Source organism: Copadichromis virginalis, linkage group LG3 (genome assembly GCF_057382275.1).
Source record: "Copadichromis virginalis isolate Kocher_CV1m ecotype Utaka linkage group LG3, C_Virginalis_male_GT1.1, whole genome shotgun sequence".
Classification (NCBI taxonomy): domain Eukaryota; kingdom Metazoa; phylum Chordata; class Actinopteri; order Cichliformes; family Cichlidae; genus Copadichromis; species Copadichromis virginalis.
The window spans coordinates 61,484,671-61,507,142 of record NC_140620.1 but is presented as its reverse complement, the minus strand read 5'-3'; the positions used below and the strand labels follow the sequence as shown (position 1 = coordinate 61,507,142).

The window sequence follows — 22,472 nt, the reverse complement described above, 5'->3', positions numbered from 1 at the left end:
GAAACAAAGTTTGAACACAGTCATGTTTCCAGTTCACTGACTTACATTTATTCCATGGACACTCACTCTAACCTGAACCACAGCTGCGACCATATTTGTAATAACTACAACCCAAACATCAGATGTTAATCGAAATTTTTTGCTCTCTCTCCTCCTTAAATGTGTTTTTAATGTTAGTTATAATTCAGAATTGGCGACTGGAATACGTATGACACATACGAACATCAGAAAATAAAAACTCGATAAATATAACCTCAGTAAATGAAGTCAGTGTACAGCGTGGAATTATTTTATGTCATAAGAAGAAACATATTCATGTTAACACTCACCTGCCTCAGCTCCACCTTCCTCCTCCTGCTGCTCTGAACGGCTCAATACTTTCACTTTCACTGCACCTCCCTAAACACAGAGGATGCTGGGACTTGTAGTTGTTTCCTTCCAGTGCGGTCTTCCTCTTTGTTTGTTTGTGTTTGTGTTCAAGTTATTTCGATCATGTAAACATCAACAGAACACGTGAAGCCACACAGAGTTTGTATGTCGAGGTGGGTAGGAGGGTTTGAGGGTTTGGGGAGCGGTCAGAGGGAAGAGGTCTCTCAGTCTTGACAATCCACATTGATGGCATTGCATCTTTCTTTGTGGGTCGATTTGGATGCTCCAGGTGTAAGAGCAGCCACTCAGCCTCTACTGCAGATGTGTGTCACAAGTTCATCTAGTAGTAGGCTATGGCACTTGGCCACAGGTGGCAGCAGTGGACTGGTATTAAAACCCGATTCTTTGATCCCCATGATAGAACAGAGAAAACCCGACTCATAGTGGTCAAAACATTTATAATTCTTTATTCAATCATCTTCCGGAAGAGATCAGATGGGCCCAATGGCAGTTGTAGGATCTCTAACATTAGAAGCTAAAAATGTGTCTCATATAGGTGTTATTTTGGTACTTTACACGTCACACAGTTTCAACAACTCCTTATATGGTACAAGTTTGTTTTTTCTATCTGGCTTCCTGTATTTATTAATATGCTTGTATATTTCTACACTAACTTCCTGTTTTTCAGTCTGGCTGAGCACTTAGTTTGTGAGTCAAAAGTGGCCTTGCTTTACAAACCTTCATTATTAAAGTACATAAAACAATATAATTAGAAAATAAGCACTAAGAATATATTAATTACATGACAGTTCTTCCCTTTTTGTGTTTCCTAAGAAACACGACATAATTCCTGATTTATCCCATTAAGTTTACCTGCATGTTAAAAGGCTAAAATATAACAAAAGAGATTATGCTAAACAAAATGAAACCTTTCAATTGCCCAACCCTATCTGTCCCCTCAACGGGTTTTATGTTTTCAATGTTTCATTATTATTTGTCATAATTACTTCTATCCACAACAAATAAATAAAGCTCTAAGACAGCACCTGTGAAATGTGAAATGTCCTAAATCTACTTCCTACACCCCCTTTTTTACCCAGAATCCCAATTTAAACCCACTTCTGACTTCCCTCAGTGCTCACTGTAAACTGCAGATACAATCAGTTATATATATATATATATATATATATATATATATTTATAAAAAAAAACCAGCACGCCCCTGCGGGCGGTTTATCCTTCAAGCTCGGGTCCTCTACCAGAGGCCTGGGAGCTTGAGGGTCCTGCGCACATATATATATATATATATATATAAGAAAAATCACCTTTGTGAATGGTATACCGGAGTCTCTGAGTGACGATGTCCTTTTACCTCCGGATAAGAACGATGTGATGAATACTGCGTCTGACAGCATAGAAGTTCAAAATGTGTTCACACAATATGTTCATCATAGGAACTTGAGCTGCATGTATTTAGTTCAGAATTTGTTGCTAAAGCGGTAAAAAGGATGTCGTATTCACGGATGCAGAGAAACATTGCACTGTTGGAGTTGTTGTATAAATCCCCACCCAGCGTACGGAGGAATATTATTTGTAATGCAAGCATGGATTTTATTAATGCTCTGTGTGAGATATCGCTCAATGTTTTGAAAGGTGTTATCCCGCTGACTGATCAACAGTACTGTTAGGGAAAATATTCTAAAACACTTCTTCAGTAAAGACTGACTGATCAAAATGACTGATCAACAGTACAGACAGCTAAAAAAGAAGTGCAGTGGGAGGGGTCTTAGAAGGTTTGGGTGTATACACATACAAGCCGTTGCCATCCTGCTTAGTAGATGTTGGCTTGGTTATGTTGGATATCACATCAGACACTATGCCTGATGCTGCTGTTTTTAGGTGGGGTTTGACTGTGCTGACTCCTTTTTTAAACAATGGTACAGCAATTCTAAACAGGCTGCTGAACAAACCTCCCAGACCTGCGCCACATTGCGTGCTGGTCCCAATATAACCATTCAATTCGCCACCAGCCTGAAAAACGGTATGTGTTGATTTTGGTCGTCTATCAAATCAATTTCTATGTCATGGATTAAGGATTTCGAGACCTGTGTGCAGTGTGGGCTGTCAAATTGAAGAATGGCTCCCCGACGGTCATCGTCTGTTATATTTATTGCTCTTAATAGCCGCGCATGGGCGTCACCCACAAGCTGGTAATCAACAATATCTGCATAAATAAAAATGTTCTATTTTCCGCCGTATACGTCTGCAGGATGTGGTGCGTATGTGTTTTTATAATGAAGTACAAACGGGTCTTCTGATTTGAATCCTAAGATTCCTGCCAGTCTCCCTCTAAATGTGAGAACTGTGCCCCTAGGGCCCATAACACTAACATAGTTACTAACTTCACTGTATTGTGTTTTAATGTCGGTGTTATGTTTTAATGTTTTATTATCTGCGCCACAGATGCATAATGCCCCACAGACAGCTCAATCAAGGTTATGGACAATGCTCCATTTGTGACTGGATCATAAATTTCCACTCGCGAATCTGATTGTGGAAAAGACAACCATAGTCTTGGGTATTGAAATTCTATAACACCGACCTCATACGGTTCATTTAAAACAATAGGTGTTATAACCTCAGGATAAAAATGCTCGGAAACTCAAGTGCCAAGTGCCTCTTTTTTTCTGCCAAGTATTTTCTCTATTTTAAACCTTTTGTTTTTGTCAATAGTCACCTGCTGTATCTCAGGTTCGTAAATTACACCTTTCACTGCAGCTCCTGTGAGATCCTCTAGTTTGTATACGGGAGGGTCTCTTCCTAAACGCTCCTTTATGGTAAAGTACTCGTCTGTGTAGGTCTGATGGTAACCCTTTCAGAATATGCCTCGTAGTTTAGATATTCTCTCTGTATCGCCCACATTAAATTTAAAAGTCACCGGTTTTTGGGGTTTCATTTTGTACAGGGTGTTAAAGACTGCTTTCTCATTATCTTTGCACACCTCGGTGGGGTCATTTTGATAGAGCTGTGATAAGACAGGTTATAGGACTGTACAAGATCTTGGATCACATTAACATATCTTGGCCAGTTAACTGATGTTAAGTATTTCCACATTTTCCCCTTTAAGGTGCGGTTAAAACGCTCTACCACACATGATTTCATTTCACTAAAGGTTGAAAAATGTGTGATGTTATGCTGCTCCATTAGTTTTTTAAAATGTTTATTATAAAATTCCTTCCCTAAATCTGTTTGGAGTTTTTCAGGCACACGGCCCTCTCTCAGAATATCACCAAAAGCCTCAGCAACAGCCTGTCCTGTCTTGGTTTCAAGGCACCTAACCCATGCATACTTAGAAAACACATCTATGCATGTCAATAAGTACCTAACATTATCATCATCCGCAGAATATTCATGCATGTCAACCAAATCAGCTTGAAACTGTTTGTCAGTCCCGTTAACCAAAACTCTATTTCTGTATCCTTGCATTTCTGTATCCTTGCATTTCTGTGTCCTCTATCCTTGCAGGTTTATGAAGAGTATATGTGTCATCTCCTTTTAAAAACGCTCCACGTCAGGTAATGACGGCTTTAAGCCTGTTGCCTCACTGACAGCGATACGGAGCTTCTTTACACTTCCTAAACCCCCTGGGTGTGCAGGGTTGGGATATATTTTTCTCAGCGTGTTTTCCATAATCACTTTGACCAAACACAAATACAAATGACCAGAAAAAAGTGTTAGCATACGTTTTTATTTCATTTTCTGTGTAGTGCACAGTAAGGTTTTTATAACAGATGTGCATTAAATCTTGTGTCTCCCAGACCAGTAGTTTCCAATCATGTGGAGCAGCGCTGATTTAACTCCGCGGGTGTGATGATTGGTATTTAGCAGGTATCCGACATTCTCATCAGTGGTGCAAACAATGTGCGGCACTGATCTCAGTTCACACAGAAGACGCTCTGCAGTGCTGATGATTTGTGCTTCAGCCTCACTGACACTGTATGAGCAAACAAACAGACGGATGGCCGGGATGAATCGGGGCGTCCGGAGCTTTTCCATCACCTCATCATAGCAGGTCTCGAAGAAAAACACAGGCAGCTCAAACAGGCAACTGTGGTGTAACTGGCTGGGGTGACCGGATTGGCATCCATAACATATCTCCTGCACATACTCATTCAGTGCCGTCGACAGCAGGTGGAAGGTTGCGAGTTTAATGTTGAGTTCCGTTTCCTCAGACGGGTGTGATCCTGCAGAGTCCTGTGAGCATCCTGGAGAGGGGGGCGGAGTCGGTGGGGTCTGGTGTTAGAGTGAATTGTTAAATGTTTGTCATTTTTATGTTTACCATTTGTACATTGTTTTAACTCTGATGAAAGAAATTCCACTGTCCTTCCCCCCAGATTCTCGAGGATCAAGGTGGGGGGCTGTAGTCTTTTATCACAGACACATCCTTGTGCTTCTTTTGATGTAACCTTCCTGCGTTTATGACCCTTTGGTCAGCAGGAGGTCTGACACACACACACACACACACATATACATACAATGCCTTGTCTGGGCGTGGCTTTGTTCTGACGTGTTTTGTGTGAACGGTCTCTCAATAAAGGCAGCAGGAGGAGGAGGATCTAGAGGTCATTTTCATGGTGGCCTCCCTTGCGCAAATAATCGATCGATCGACTGTCTTGTTTTCTTCATGATGAATAAGTCTCTAGAATTCGCGGGACTTGTGGAAACACAGATCCAACATCTGGATTAGCAGTGCTGGAGGGGGAGACTCTGAGCAGTCCACAACATGGCAGATGTTGTCTGTAAAAGAAATCCACACATTGCATTTTTAAAAAAATATCGGGTATAATGCCAACGTCTCTCACACAGAGACAACCTACCATTTGTTTTTTGTTTTTTTTTCTGTCCTCAGGGTTTTTGGCCTCAACATGGCAGAAGGTAAACCAATCTTCGGGCCATGTGCGAGCCGATCATATATACAAGACGCGTCCTAATATTCTCATAAGAAGAGTTGTTTGTATGTGCTAAAAAAAACAAGCCTCAGAATGAAAACAAAATGAGGCTAATTAGTTCTTTGCCTTATATAGTGTACAAAGGTTGCAGCCTTGTTCTATCATGGAAATGTTAGTAGACTCCTATGACTCACAGAACATTTGAGCCGACCTGGTTTTCCATTTTAGGATGAAACCTCTTCTCACCCACACTCTGCTATTCATCTCTGTTTTTATGTTGCGGCTTTTGAGCCGGGTCGTAACACTGAAGATCACAAAGATCAACATTAAGACCAGTCTGTGCATTCAAAGCAGTGACAGAAAAGAGTGTGGGGCATTAACCCCCACTCACTGAAATGGCATCCAAGATGCCTTCATAACTTTAAGAAAAAGGAAAGAAAAAAGGCAATAAAATGTAACTCTAGGAATCACTCATTTCATCCACCTTTGCCACCATTTTCCACATTAATTAGAAGATGAAATGAATCGATTAGCTCAAAGAAATTCCACTGCAGACGAGTGTTTTGGTGGTTAACCCTTGGTAAGTCCTAAAAAAAAAAAAAAAAAAAAAAAAAGTACCCCTTATGAAGACCTAGAGCCAAAAATCGACCACGCCATAAAAAGTGCTATAAAAAGATTATACATTAATATTTTTCCACTTTAAATTAGCCAATATTTTAGACCTACTTCTCCTTGAAATATTCATATAAAGTTTTAATTATATTTCGCGATTTTAACCTTTTATATCCCGGTTTTGTCACATGAGCACACTGCCTTTTTTGGCAAAAAAAATGAAAAAATTAAATATTTTCCATAAAATACATTTGAAAGTTATATTTTATTGTACTTTTAATTAGGCCTTTGGATGGTCTAAAAATTACTACTGACCTTCATTTTGATTGGCCGTTAGTTTTTTTTTGCAGGAGAACGTTTTTCACTCTTGCCCCAATAAATGCATATTACCTTGTTGCCATCTAAAATCAAATAAAAAGCATTATGTAAATAAAAATACAAGATCAGTTTGAACCAAATAAACATTTATTTTTCAACAATGAACAAGAACATGTATATGGTAAATGTAATTATGTATATTGTTGTTGGGAATGGGGAAATGTATGAGAGAGAAAGAGAGTGTGAGAAAGTGAGAAAGCAGTGAGAGGGTGGGGGGCGTGTGTGTGGCTGGGGGGTAAATGTCTTGCTCAGGTAGAGCAGTGGCTGCAGACAAATTTGCTGTGGGCTCGGCAGCTGAATTTTCCACATTTGCTGCATGTGTTTCCCACTCGCCTCCTTTTCCCAACACAGAGCTCACAGAGCTTCCTGCCCTTGGGATTTGTCACTCCAGAGGGGCCTGCAGCAGCACCATCCTGCGCATCTCTTACTAACTCAGCAGCGGCTGATGAGCGGGGAAGACGCTGTCTTTGTGACAAATGGGGCGTGATCAGGCCTTCTCCCACCTCTTCAATGAACATCCTCCTCCTGTGTGGCTTCTGCTGATGCCAGGCCTGATCCACGGAGGTCCACAGCATGAAGGCGTTGTAGAGGGAGACGTCTATGATGTGATGAAAAAGGGCCATTGGCCATCGATTGGTCCGTCTCCTGCAGGAGTAGGTGCCGACAACCTAACAAAAAATAAACATAACAAAAAAAACAACAACATAAAACCTCTATATATTTTACACAAGAATATATGAAGAAAAATGAATAAAGGTGTGCGTAACTGATGCGTAATGATACCCACCTTATCAAGGTTGTCGACACCTCCTTTGCATCGATTGTAGTCTGTGATGATCGCTGGCTTTTTTCTCTCGTCATCGCTGACCTCCGGCCTGCGATGTTTCGTGCTCAATAAAAGCACATTCCTGCCCCGTCGGGGAATGTACGACACTAGGGTCTGTTTCGCTGAAAAGGCAAAGATCGAGGAGTAGACGGCTCTCCCTCTCATCTGGCGCAAAACGGGTGGGATTCCTTTTTTGTTCTGGCGGATTGTGCCGACCAGAGCCATTTTATTTTTGAGGAGTTCCTCTGCCAGTTCAGATGAGGTGAAAAAAATTGTCGACTGTGACGACATGCCCATGGAGCCCGTCAGTCATCTGCTGGACGACCCTCATCCCCTGGTTTACCTCGGCCGGTTCGCCCGCTGCTCTCCGGGTGTAAACCTGCAGCCGCCAGGCGTATGATGTCTTGACATCGCATGCTGCCCAGACCTTTATGCCGCATTTCGCAGGCTTTTTGGGGATATACTGGCGGAAACTGCACCTTCCCTTGAACGGTACCAGCTGCTCATCCACCGTAAGGTCCCGGTCTGGACTAAACAACATCCCCAGGCGGTGTGCCCACATGTCCCATATCTGCCGAATGGGAGCCAATTTGTCCGCACGTCGTGCAGGTCGGGTGAGTTTGTTATCAAATTGGAGCGCTCTGGTTATGTGACAAAATCTTTTCTCAGCCACTGAGGCACGGAAAATCTTCCTTCCCGTTTTCTCACTCCAAAGGCTGGCGATGGCCTCGTGCTTTGACCGGTATACACCGGACAAAATTAGCAGCCCCACATAAGCGAGCATTTCGTTGCTATCTAAATCTCTCCAGAATGAGATGTAGCGTCTGCCCTGAAGGTTTGTCATTGCAACTATATGCTGTATAATCCCATCAGTTATGTACGACCTGAAGCTGGAGAGTGGGTCCGTAATTCGGGCTACGGCGTAGTGGGTCGGTCCCGGAATAAGCCCCGTGGGTGCTGCGACGTAGCGCAGCGTCTCGGCGTTTGTTGCGGACCATTTCTTCCCATCTTTGGAGGTCCACGCCGCTGCTTCCTCCGGCGTCCTCCCCTCGTTCTCATCTTCAGAAGAAAAATCAGAGGACGACTCCTGGTGATCAGTGTCGAGAGACGAATCATCCGTGTCACCCCCGGAATCAGAGTCACTCTCGGCAGATGAAGAGGAGAGATCCTCGCTGTCAGAGCGCATCAGGATGTCCACTACTTCCTCGGTACCGTGCCATCGTGAAAATGCCTACTCCCGCGCTACGGCTTATTCTTATAACCTCTCCTGCCTGCACCTGCATAAACAAGCTGAGGTTGGCGACAAAATAAAGTCTAATTTGTTTTTTATTCTTGTTTTCATGTTAGATTTGTTTGCATTGCAGGGTGTACTTCAAAGAGGGAAGGCTTTTATCTAAACTTAGAATGAGACAGACACAAATTTTTTTTCTTTTAGGCAGAGAGACCTTTATTTTATTTATTTTTAAATATAAAGGTCAAAATGCACCCTCTAACAGCCCTAAGGGCAGAAAATGGTCCCGAACGAGCAGCGGGCCAAGCTGCTGCTGCACTCGGGGAATGAGTCTGCCTTTCCCGGGTGTATGTCTCGAGCAGCCCGCTGGAAAAGGTCTATGTTCCAGCAGGCGTCACATGTGGAACAAGGGCGCCACCCGGTGGCCAAATAAAAAAAATTACAATTCTAAGGCCCCTTGTCCAACACGGAACCGAAACAGAAGCCATCACCCATACGTTAATGGTAATAATTCTGCAGTGAAAAATAGCGTTTATAATGGGTTTCAATGGGGCGATTTATGGCTCTAGGACCTCATGTGGATGGCGGTTTGTAGCTTAGCCACTTTAAGCTAATCTAATAAACGGAGACTGCAATTCTAAAGAAAAAAGAAGAAAAAAAAGGGTCGGAAGGTTTGGCTATATTCTATTCAACACAGTGAAAATGGCCTAATATTAAAAAACGCTGGGGATGAAAAATGGCTGTAGGTCCTACTGAGGGTTTTAAACTGCAAAGCAAGCCACGCACATGGTGCAGGCCACTTCTGTGGGCTCTATCAGGGATTTATGTGACTAGTCGACTAATTGTCACTAGTCTGTATCAGACTTACCAGTCGTTCAATCTAATTGTTAACATTTTAATTGATGCCCAATGCTGGTACATTGTGTTCTAAATGTTAGGCAGCGATCTACCACCAGATGGTGCACTGTTGTTGAGAAACACCATAAATCTATTAATCTACCCTGATCTTCTTGTTAACACTGAGATCGCAGATACACGCAGAGGAAATTAGTTTCCTGAGAGGTGGAAAACCTCTCCTTTAGGAGAGCAGTTAAGTCAATGGGGGAGGGGCTCAGAGTAGAGTCACTACTCCTTCACATCAAAAGGTGACAGCCACCTTGGCCAGGAGGCTGTTCCAGCTGGGCACGTCCTACCAGTAGGAGGCCCCAGCATCCTTGGTCATGCTAGCCAGTTTACATCTATCAGCTGTGGTCAGGAGTAGTCCTTCCTGCTGCCCCCACAACCTGACTAGAAAACAGCTGTATAATGTATTACCTGAATCATTCTCGCCACACTTAGACGTACTTTTAGATTCTCAAATGATTGTCATATTTTAATAGAACATCTTTTGTAGTAACGCATTTTCATTTGTATTTAACAGAATGTGATAAATGGTTTAAGATACCTCTGCGTCTAGTTTGACAGTTTCTATTAATCAGTTCTGAAAATCAACTCAATATCTGAATGTTCCTTAGTTTTACATTAGTTGGTTAGTCTAATTATTTCCCCCTCGATTAGTCGACTAGTAAATAAGACGCCAGGAACATCCCTACTCTTCAGACAAAATGTGAGTATGAATTACACACCAAGGTATTAAAATGGATATGGAGTATGGCTTTGGTTTACCATAAACAGCTGATGTAAGGACATCATTAATGTACTCTGTCCAATGAACACTGGAAACAAGACTGCACTGACCTTGCTGGCAAACCTCAATGAGTTCAGAGTTTCCCCAAAGCTGTCGGGCTCCGGAGCAATGTTAACAAACATCAAGCTGCAAATAAAGACATCCAAAATTAGTGCCAAAGAATAAACAGTCACAATCTGAAGTGATGAGATCAAACGCTGTTAAATATTTTTTGGGGATAAATTCCTTCAGTTTTATGTGTCGTCATTATAAAGATTTGTGATGTCAACAAACTCACGTTTTGCCGTTTCCCCCCCAAACATCCCTGAAGGAGGTACGTGAGCTTCGAGTTCCTGTAAGCTACGTAAGTCTCCTGGAACACAAAGGCCAAAAAAATCATTAATACTGTAAATGTAAAGAAAGCAGGTGTGACATCTAAGACTACAGAAACTGCAGCTGCAGACCTTTTTGGCCAGAGCGGCGATAACGACGCCCAGGTTGGACAGTGAGCTGTTGATGGCGGTCATCTCTTTGAAACGGTCACCCTGAGACTGGCTCTTCACCATTCGCTCACTGCCAGCCAAGTCCACCAGGCACAGAGTGGCTACACACACAGAGAAAACCAACTCTTATAGGAAGCAGTGATCCGTTTTTCCTTCCATTAAAGGTAGTTTTAATACTTTACAAAACACTTCTTTTAGCGCTCAGGGGCTCAAACATTAACGTTGAGTCATCAGAGCAGATTTTGCACTGGTTACAGTAACAATAACTAACCAGACTAAATATTATAGATCCAAAAAGAAGAAGCCACATTCCTGATGCTGGTACTTCCAGTGTGATACATTTGCACTTGACATCCCTGCCGGCATTAACTCCCTCAATATCCAGCTGGAAGACTGAGTGGGAGCGAGACGAGCGGTCATTCTGGGCTGTCTGGGCAGTGGAGCGATTCTGATTGGCCAAAGCAATCAGACGGAGAACCTGAGAGGACGAGGGAACATTTTAAAACATAGAGCATCGATAAAGTTTGATGTATTTTCAAAGTTTGGTAACAATTTGTCAGCAGATTTGAAATTAATTTGTTCTGAGCTACAGATGTCTGTCTGCTGTACCTGATCCTCATTGGAGACCCGCTCATAGGTGAGATTAGTGATTGTCAATTCGTTGCTGGCTGTCTTGCGGATCTCATGCTCAGGTCTCTTGCTGGACTTGCCGGTGAACACAAGGTCCCTCAGGGTCTCATTGTAAATTTCGACGAAGCTCGCTGTGAACGTGAACTGTGAAGTGAGTGGGGGTTAATGCCCCACACTCTTTTCTGTCACTGCTTTGAATGCACAGACTGGTCTTAATGTTGATCTTTGTAATCTTCAGTGTTACGACCCGGCTCAAAAGCCGCAACATAAAAACAGAGATGAATAGCAGAGTGTGGGTGAGAAGAGGTTTCATCCTAAAATGGAAAACCAGGTTGGCTAAAATGGCTGGCGCCACCAAGGCAAAGACTAGTGCACTGCCGGGAAGCTTGCCTCAGGTATGCTTTTATCCACACCTGACTAGGTGTGGCCAATTAGCACCAGCTGAAAACACTGAGACGATTAGAAGCTGCAGAGGGACGTAACATTCAGTATTGATATTTGTAAATGTAAACTATGAGGATTTATTTATTTTTAATTCTTTTCTTTTTTTTCTTTTTTTTCCCTCTTTTTTTCTTTTTCCAAATAAATGTCCCGATTGAGTAATGAAACTAACCCAAAGGAGAATTCTAACAATATTAGACAGGCCATTCAATATGCTTTATCGTGGACAACTCGTGGCTAAAAACCCACACACACACACACACACACAAACCTCTAATCAAACATGAAAACGGATAATCCAGCTGAAGCTTCAGACAGCCGTCAGACAGTGAAACACTGCCATCTGCTGGACTCGAATAACAAAGACGCTGCTTTGACGGGTGAGGGAGTTTCAACAAGTCTGCAACGACTCAAGCATCAAACTACAGAACTATTATAGCGGACATGGTGCTCTAATGACTGCTTCATTAACGCAGGTCAGAAAGGATCAAACATATCAATAAATCATAAAACACAAAACGTCTCTTATTGCCCAGGGCTCAGGAAGTGAGTGTGTTCCTTATAGCCTATTAAACCTTAGCAGGTTATTTTGATGTGTTACAGATGAAACAGCTATCCAGTAACATTCAGCTACAAAAACGCTTTTTTATAATTACTTTTTTACAGCTTCGCACTTTTACACAAGTTTTATCATCAGTGTCACAATGGCTGCTGCTAAAATTGAGTACAAGATATTTGTTGGCCTGATTAAAAGGTCTTGATGCGTGCTCAATCATCAGGGAAGTAAATCTCCAAAAGTTGATTCTGTTCTTCTGGACGTAGCGTTTTCAGTCAGAGAAACCAGCCGACTGAAGGAACAATGGGCTGGGAGGTCAGTTCCTTAATCATGATTATGCAAATTCTCATGACCATTGATCAACAACCACTGATCAATGGTCTTGAGTACCATTCACAGAGAGTTGGAGAACGGCTGCAATCACAGCATTGTAAGATGGTGACAGATGTACCCTTAGGCCCCCTCCTTGATTCATAGAGGGTCTTTCCCTTTTCACGTAAATGGCCTCCTTGACTCCGCCCTCAAACCAGCGTTCATTGCAGTTATTGTTGACAATCACATTGTGTCGTGTAACCATCCAGCTCACATATTCAATGTAAATGATTTGTTGAACTGAAGACATGATGAATGTTCCTGCATTAAAACACATCCAGCCTAGTGTTCTCACTCTCCCTAAATGGATCTGTTACATTAGTGATATATGGGAGTTGTGTTTCAGTCTTTTCCACATGAGGACATTTACATTTAGTTTTTGCTTTACTGATGAGTGGCTGGTTAACCTGCAGTGGTTGAAGCATGTGTCGGTCGTCTGGAAGAGTAGGTGTAGAAGACGTCTTTAATGAATGTAATGCTCTGAAGGTGTCAGTGATTACTGTGAATTCATTATAAAAGTGGATTTCAGTGAATAAAGTGAATAAAGACAGGCCCTCATGGTGACGCTCAGGTGTCCATAAAGTGTAACAGGAGAGCTTTGTCATACTTTCAGAGATTTTACATGAGCCAGTCTTTCAAAAATTACATAAATAAATAATTCATTCATTCATCCACAGGAAACACAATGCTCATATCTGAAAGTAAACTCTGATATATATCCCTGACTAGAGTTACTACTAAATAAAGGATCGCCCCAAAATGACTAAATATATAAAGACACTCTCCAGAAGAAGTTAAAGGGATTTTATTTATTGTACAAGCAATATCTTCATAAGAATTACAAATTCTGCAGACATATTACCTTCTTACTGAACCTGAACAACTCACACACAGACGTGTCTGCTGCTTATCTTTGTTCAAACATGATGTTTTATCTTCTCTTCAAAACACATTACTCATCTTTCTGGCATCGTGTTACATGAAAACACCTGCATTCTACCTGTGTCATTGTACCACAAAGACAATGATTGCAACACTGTGCTTGCAAAATAGAAGAAATAAGACGACCAGCAAATACATAAAAGATGGTAAAAGTGATTCCATCTTTGTGTCTCCTCCCATTGTTTCCCCAGTCTGTCTAGTTCCCATATTCCCAGGACACCGCTGGACAACAAGTGGGTATTCCAAGACTGAGAGACAGCCAGAGTTGGCAAAAGATCAGACATTCTCCACTTAAGTAGAAGTAAAAATACTATTGTTCCAGTGAAAGTTAAAGTACTGATTCAACTTCATTACTCAGCTAAAGCAAAAAAGTACAGGCTCGAAGCGCTTACAGAGAAAAGCAGACAACAGAATACAACAGAATGCTGATGGCGGCAGTAACACACACTTGGAGGAGAGGCTCCAGCCGTCCATTCCAGCCCTATCCCTAACATTAACTCTAACCATAACTTTAACCTTAACCCTATCAGGTCTTGTTTTACAAAGCGATTCATGATTAGAACAAAAAACACATTTACACATACCGATGATTTGTCACATAGCATCATTACCTGTTGGGATGAGAACGTGTTGTTTCCAGAGCAACACAAATTGGGGTGTCTGTAGCTCAGGTAGAGCAGGAAACCTACTAATCAGAAAGTTGCTGGTTCAATCCCCGCCTGCTCCAGCCTGCATGCCAAATATCCTTGGGCAAGACGCTAACCCCAAGTTGCTCTCCGATGCATCCATCGGGAGGATGAATGCGTATTAATGTTAGATAGAAAGCACTTACAGAGAAAAAGCATAGAAAAAAGTGAGTGCATGAATGAGGCAAGTTGTAGAGAGTAGAAAGGTTTTATACAAGAACCAGTTCATTTACCGTTATATTTTAGTTTCATTTTCAGTTCTGTACTTTTTACATGTAATATTGATTCATTAGATTGACTACATGCATTAGACCTAACTTGCTGACAGCAAATTTAAACAACCGTAATAATTTATTTTCAGCGTCTGAAATATTTATTTAGTTTGTTTTTTGTTTTCTTTTTGGCTCCTGATATTAGTCAACTACTATTTGTCAATGTTGAACTAATAATGAATCTAAGAAAAGCTATTTGTCACGGTTGGCCAGCGTCAACCGTGGGGATGTGAGGAAGGAGGAGCCAGGCACGGAGCTCTGAATGCAAGCAGTGCGTTTATTTACAGTGAATGGAAAATAACAATAAATCCGCAGTGCGTTCCCGACTCCCGTGAAATGTCCTCTTCCCAGTGCTAGTGTTCCTTGTCTCCGCTCCTCAGTGTCTGAGCACCCCGTGCTCGCTGCCCTCTCATCTCCACGCTTCTCCTGGGGAGATAACAAACAGGCAGCCGTAAGACACATACAATGCGGCAGACTATCCGTACTGACTGGCCGAGAGACTAACGTGAAGTCACGCAATGATCCAGCGTCAGAGAGAGCGCCACCGCATTCTCAAGTGGCTCCTCTGACAAGGCTTGATCAGCTGTGTGATGGTCTTCAAGTGTGGCCAACCACCTGGCAGGGCCACACCCACCAGGCCTGAAGGTGCCTGTAAACAGGTGCTCTCAGAAACTCCGGCATCCACACACACACACAGATATACCTGCAAGCAGGGAGAACGAGGGACAGCACACCAAAAACACACATGTCCATAACTGCTGGGTCGTTTAGACTCCTGAGCTGTGCACGAGGGGTCGAACACCCACTGGAAGGCCGGGCACTGGTTTTCAACCGTAATATACCTGATGTGCTCAGGTAACCTGTAGCGCCATGAAACCACTGTCACACCAGGGCGCATAAAAATGATGCTTTAAGAGACTGATGGGATCGGGCAGCAGGGAAAACATCCACAAAATGCTACTTTCAGTTTGACTCCCTAAGACTACCTAAACTAAGTAGAGTCATTACATGCTTGTTAAAAGCAAACTCTCATATAGTTTTTAATGTGCTTCTTTCATTACAATGACTAGATAAAGAATGTGGCCCTGTCTCTATTTAACACTGGCTACCCCAAAATGTTTCCAAACCTACAACCGTAACTTTCACTGAGAGATTTTTAGATACGGTTATTGAAGCTGTGGGGTTAATTTTTTAAGTAACATGAGAGAGAGGCAGCAGCATACTGTTAGATTATAATATTATTTTATGCCATGTTATACCCCTAACTAAAGATTGTGAATTATTATGTAGTTTTAGTTTGCATTATTCTCCTGAATTAGAAGAAGCTGATAACTATTGCATTAGTTAAACTGATTTGCATTAAAGTAGACTGCTGATTTATTGTGGATGAATGATATTGTTTTATGATGCATAATACTGCTGCAGAAAGCCATCGCCTTATTTGTCTGATTAGAAGAGAACAGAGCATGCTGGAGTTTTCTGCCCCAACTCAGCAGGAGCAGATAAACGGGGAGCCAAGGTCGTAGCTTAGGCGCCGTGTGAGAGAAAAGCATGTGAATGTTTAGGCTTTTATGATAAGGTGGGAGAACCAGAGGCTATAAGAGTTTGAGCAATGCTCCACCATTTTGAGATCTGAGGCTGTCTGCATACGGTGTCCATCTCCCACGCGTGTGATCATTAAAATCATCGTTTGACTTAACCCGGCCGGACCAGTGTTGTTATTGTGGTTTTTTTCTCTTGTCTCTTGTCTCCATCCCCATATTTTGAACCATAACAATACACACAGAGCATCAGTGATAGAAAGCTAGGCTAACATAGGGTAGCTACCTGTTCAAGGAGAAACATGTATAGGCCCATCTCAAGTGCCAGTGAACATCTAAATGATTCAGGGAAGACTTTGGAGAAAGTGCTGTGGGGAGATGAAACCAAATTCCAATTATGTGGCTTTAACTGACCTTTTGAAATAGGAGTGTGATGCAAAAAATAGCATCCCCGCAGTCAAGCAGAGAGATGGAAACATTATGATGTGGGCTACAGGACGACTTAGTCGGGGTTCCAAGCAGTCAGGAAATGTGACATCGTCAGACTGCAGGCCACGGATTGGCTCGTCAGTCGCGGCACTCAATGAGTCATGAGACGGTGTCTTTCACTAAAATCAAAACTGCAGTTTTTTAAAAACCCTGCAACAAGGCAAATAGCTGCACAACACCGTGGTTTCCAAGTGTGACAAAAAGCCACAGATACATCATTCACACATTCACACACTGGTGATGGCAGCTACATTGTAGCCACAGCTGCCCTGGGGCGCACTGACAGAACATTGCAGAACCTTCAGCACCTCGTATGAAAAATATTTGACTGTGTGTATGCTTTTAGCACTGTTTGGATTTGAGAAAATCTAAAATAAATCGAAATTTGCTTTTAGAAGTTGTTTTATAAAGTTCAGTGGTATATTATGCATACAATAGGACATCTATTTAGATTTACATCTTCCACAGAAAAAACTGCACATTACTGAAACTTAGTATACTGGACTTTGTTGTTGTCCCACACAGGTTCAATTTCGAGTGGTAGATGGCTCAGTGCTCAGTCAACCAAGATTTTATGATAGTGGGCACAATGAGATAGATAAGCTGCTTGTAAACAGTACTTTTATGCTCTCTTTTTCCATTTGGATAAGAAAGAAAGAACCAGGAAACAAAGGCAAACAAATAATCTGTGCCTTTATCCCAGATTCACATTATAGGAACAGCTGCTCAATGACCACTGTAGTCTTTGCTTACAGCACTTTTATCTAGATCTATGCAAAGTGATCCACTACACCTACTTTTACAGTTAAATCATTTTATGAGCACTGATGCCATTTTAATCTGAGTTTCTACTCAAATACAATCAGTAAAGAAAAACACAGTCTGTGACGTTTGTTTTGAAGGAAAAGGTATTCCCTGCAAATGTTTATCTGTGTGAGACTATTCAGAAAACAGTCATTTTGTTTTATAGGTGAGACACTTGGCCTCTTTTTTCCTTGTTCTACGTTTGTCTTTTGTCCGATTACTCTGGAACACAAGATGGAAAACTGATATTCTCATGTTAAAAATATAGAAAAAGGATTTTATCACCCATAAATGTTAACTTCTCATGCCTCTAAGCACAAGCAGGAGCAGAAGTGCCCTCTGCAGTTTGTGTGTGGAAGTGCAAAAGCTTACAGCACCTGGTATTCCCAGGCGGTCTCCCATCCAAGTACTGACCAGGCCCGACCCTGCTTAGGTCACGATATCGGGCAAGCAGAGCTGAAGAGGAGGATGCAGGAGGCCTGTGTGTGTTCAGCAGCCTGCTGCATTGGAGTTTGCCTGGTAACAGATGACTCAAACAGCCCACACACCCGCTGGACGTGACCGCAAACATGCCCCCCTACACCTTTTACATAGCCCGGCTGCTCGAGTTCTTTTGCTGGTTTTTCCCGCGACCCCCCACCTTCTTCAAATCCAACAAAAGTGGTATCAAACGTTTATGCTACGTTTGTGCTGTAAAAATTTTTGTTTGTGCTGCTATCATTTTAAAGATATTCAAGAAAATTTCTAGAGGTCCCCAGAGGTCAACCAGCCCCCCCACATTAATTAAATCAAACAAAACTGGTGTCAATCAACTGTGCTACGCTTGTGCTGGTTTGTGCTGCTAAAATTCTCGTTTCTGCTGCTTCTGTTTTAAAGATATTAACGAAAATGTAAAGGTCAAAAGGTCTCTTCAGTATCCTTCCTGATGGCAGCAAACTGAAGACGCTGTTGAAGAGATGAGTGGAGTCACCTGTAATGAAGAGGACCTTTCGAATGAGGCAGGCACAGTAGATCTCCTGGGGAGGGAGGCAAGAGAGGACCCTGCAATCCTCTCCACTGCTCTCACTACCCGTTGTCATATTTTTCCTGCAGGACCCAGTGCAGGAGTCATACCACACAGTGATGCAGTTGGTGAGGATACTTTCAATGGTGCTCTTTAGAAGGTGCTCATAGTGGGGGTTGAATCTCTTGTCAGCAGAGTGAAGAGAATTGTTATGTGCATTATTATTCAGCCCCCTTTGGTCTGAGTGCAGTCAGTTGCCCATAGACATTGCCTGATGAGTGCTAATGACTAAATAGAGTGCACCTGTGTGTAATGTAATGTCAGTACAAATACAGCTGCTCTGTGACGGCCTCAGAGGTTGTCTCAGAGAATACTGGGAGCAGCAACACCATGAAGTCCAAAGAAACACTCTGATGGACGTGTGGACAGCAATGCTGCCTTGAACAGTACCAATGTTTCAGGGCTGGGTGACGTTGTTGGGTGGGACATCTACATCCTGACATATCAAGGTTACTTTACTTTTAGGTCAATTTGCTTTACAGAAAAATAATAGCATTTGTCATCAAGATATTTATATGACTGCACTTGCTCAGGTTTGTCCGGATTTCAAACTGTTCTAAAAGTCTTTTGATTCAAATCTGGGGCTGTGTTATTGAAAGAAGCAGAGAAATCGATGAACTGAAGTCCTTTACTCTCTACATGTTTGACAATCAGGTGAAGTAGAATCAAAAGCACGTCCTCCACTCCTCTATTGGGCTTATGTGCAATCTGCATTGAATCAAGCTGAAGTTCAGTGTCTTCCATAATCACATTTCTGATGATTTTTTCAAAGACTGAAGTGAGGGCAGCAGGCCTGAAGTCGTTTAGAACTTTTGGACGACTAGATTTAGGACCAGGAACCACAACAGCTTCTTTCCAAAGAGAGGGCATGAACGATTTATTCAGAATAACCTAAAATATGGGACTGAGTTGTCTGTGACGGTTCTCAGTCATCCAGGTCATTGTAGACTAAGGAGCTTGCAAAGAAAAGCGTCTGGACTTCTTTGAGTTGCTTGAAGACGTTTCACCTCTCATCTGAGAAGCTTCTTCAGTTCTAAGGGTCAGTTGGTGGGGAGTCCCAGATTTAAACCCAGTGGGAGTTTCCCCCCAAAGAGGGACAAAGGACCCCCTGATGATCCTCTACGTAATCACATGAGCCAAGGTGTGAAAGCGGGTGGGGGTCCTAATCAGCCAGGGTTTCGGGTGAGCTCATTGTGAAACCTGGCCCCACCCTATCATGTGATTTCCTGAGGTCAGATGGCCCAGGATGTGAGTGGGCGTTAAGGTGTCTGGGGAGGGAACTCAAAACTGGATTATAGATTATTTATATTATATATTGATATTATTTATCTGAATATTTATTTATCATAACTCTGTTTCTACACTCACTTTATATGAGTGCTTGTTGTTTCTTGTATATTTGCTGCTATGACAACTCAGTTTCCCTCCTGGATTAATAAAGTTTCTCTGATTCTGAAATACAGTGAGCCATTATATTTGTAGTTTCTAACTAACAATATAAAGGCTCTGCAACCGATAGTGCCACAGCACGTCCCACTGGCAGCTGAAGGAGCTTTTATACAAAGGACTTTGTAATTGAAGCTTTATTTATACAGGTCGGCTCATTGAGACTCAATGTCTCATTTACAAGAGAGACCTGTTCCAGACACACATATTAAAATTACAACAATAAGAGAAAAGTTTGTGTAATGTACTCAGTCACATTAAAAACGAGAACAAGTTCCCAGAGATGGTTTCACAAAAACATGTGTACGTCTTTTGAAGTCTGCAAGTGAAATCAACGGAGAGCCTTAAATCCTTCGGTTATGTTTTCCATGAAGACGGAGCAGAAAAGGAGAACGCCTTCTTCCCAAGCTCTGCATGAACTGATGGAACAGTGAATGTAATGATGTCCTGAGACTGCAGGCTGTGACTAAACTGTTTGCCTAACATGTACTCTGATGAATAGGAGGCAGTAACCCAGAAACAGATTGATAGATAAAATGATACTAATGGACCATCCTGTGTAAGACCAATGAGGACCAGTTAACCAGAGAACACAGAGCATAGTGGTGTTCTTCTGTTGTAGAGAAAGATTAAAAATATAAGACACTGGCTCAGCTATGATATTTGCAGCCAAGTGCAAGAAGGAAGGAGAACGATTGTGAGGACGAGTTTCTGGTGTTGGGGCTATTCAAAGCCTTACAAACCTCTTCTACTGTGACAGGTGTGAAGGAAAAGGTATCAGTAAGCAGGAACTACGAGCAGAGTTGTGTGCAAGAGGTTTACCATCAGATACTGTGCTGAACAAAGAGCAAGAAGCAACAAAGTGTTTGTTAAAGCAACATTTCAGTTTTGTCTGACACAGGAGTGGAGTCGATATTTAAGTGAGGAGGAAGCTCTGAGGAGTCACAGCTGGCAGAGACACTTTATAGTTTGCCAAAACCTCCTACGGTCGTTTGGACTGTCAGTCGTTAAAGTAAAAAATAGTTACATCTTGATGATGGAGGCAGTAATCCGATTACACAGCTAATGAAAACGTAGCCAATCAGCATCAGAGCCAGACTTCCTGCCCAGGCCTGGTTTCTCTCATGTAGGAGATCGGCCGGTACTGAACCAAACCAGGCCTGTCCCGACCTTTCACCCTGACCTGGCAAAAAGGGGCGTGTCTGTCCACAAAGTAGACACAACTCTCCTGTAAATGTTCCCAAACTGACATTGTCAGCCTGTTTAATACGACCCCAGTTCAAACTGATGCGGGCTCGGAGCGTGAGATTTTAGTGTTTCTCACAGCACCAACTACGCAGTGATCACTCAGGTCGTTGGCAAAAACTGCAGATGTGGAAAACTTACGCAGCATATTAGTTAAAAAAGGTCAATAAGAGCAGATTTATCTGGGTGTTTAGGATCAAGGCGTGTGAGGCTTTAAATAATTTGAGTCAGTTTTAAAAACAAGCAGCGTGCCTTAAAATCATCAGACACAGAAGAAAGCCAGTCCCAATGAAAATCATCCATCTGAAAGACGTCATTAAAATGCAGCTCAGATAAAAGTTGAACCAGAGACGGTGATGTGCTGGGGGAAGCAGGTGGAGGCTGATAGCAGCCAACAACAGTCTGATTTCCAAACAGATCAATAGTTAAGGCCAAGATTTCAAATGGCTGAGGTGCAGATGGAGAGAACAAGACTTGAGCAGCAAGACAGAGCTTCACATACACTTCCAGACCTCCGCCTTTTCTGGGACAGTCTGAGAGCTAAATGTTAAATCCATCAGTTGCTACGTTTTTATCCAGTAAAGATTTGGAAAGTCTCAGAAACAACAACGATACCAGCACCACTTGAACAGGCCCAGATTCCAATCATATCCATGTTAGGAAGCACACGACGTGATGCACGTGTAACCCAGACAGTTTTTAACATCTGCTGGTGTTTCACATTCAGCCAGAGGCCCAGGGTTAGGTTGGATACCAGACAATAATAAAAGCATCGTTATTAGACTCTAGAGCTGGTTTATAGCTGACACCACATGTAGAGTTTAAGTTCACACAGAGACGATGACATTTTTCTACAACCAGCAAACAATAAACAAGAAATGTAACAAGAGTTTCAGAAGAAGCTGTTTTACAGAGAAATGATTCCCTGAAGACAAAATTATTATTATCATCTTTATTTCTCCAGGTGAAAATTTAATTGAGATTAAAAATGTTGTTTTCAAGAGAGACCTGGCATCGTGGCAGCAAGAGTCAGAAATACATCATAATTCAAACAAATACAAAATAGGAAAAACATCCTACATAAACTTCATAAAGTTTCATTAACAGACTTTGAACAATGGACTTCAAACTTCCCCCCAAAACAACAGAAACACATTTGAAGACAATGAATGACATTTATCCCTCTAAAGAAGGACTTAGACTACGATTTAATATGAATGAGAACATGTTCATAAATGGATGCAACCAAAGATTTCATCAATCCCTGATTTAGAGACAACAGAACGTTTGGTTTGATTTCACAAGATAAGAATGACGACTGAGTTGGAAGATTGTTTTATGTTTAGTCAAATCTTTCATACATAAAGTCGGATTACAAAATCATCCCCTAAGTTTGTTGTTTTATTCAAGGAATTGAAATTATGGAGAAAATCTGTGAAATGACTTAAAGA

General features: G+C 42.0%; 1 protein-coding gene across 1 annotated transcript; it reads right to left on the bottom strand.

Moving 5' to 3' along the window:
* Positions 1–9,338: 9,338 nt before the first annotated feature.
* LOC146716471 (carboxy-terminal kinesin 2-like) lies at positions 9,339–11,314 on the bottom strand (the record flags this gene model as incomplete). Its single annotated transcript, XM_085441442.1, has 5 exons — positions 9,339–10,178; positions 10,322–10,404; positions 10,496–10,635; positions 10,874–11,012; positions 11,144–11,314. Coding segments are annotated over 5 exons (714 nt in total), but the record flags the coding sequence as incomplete, so codon positions are not given.
* Between the last annotated feature and the right edge of the window lie 11,158 nt (positions 11,315–22,472).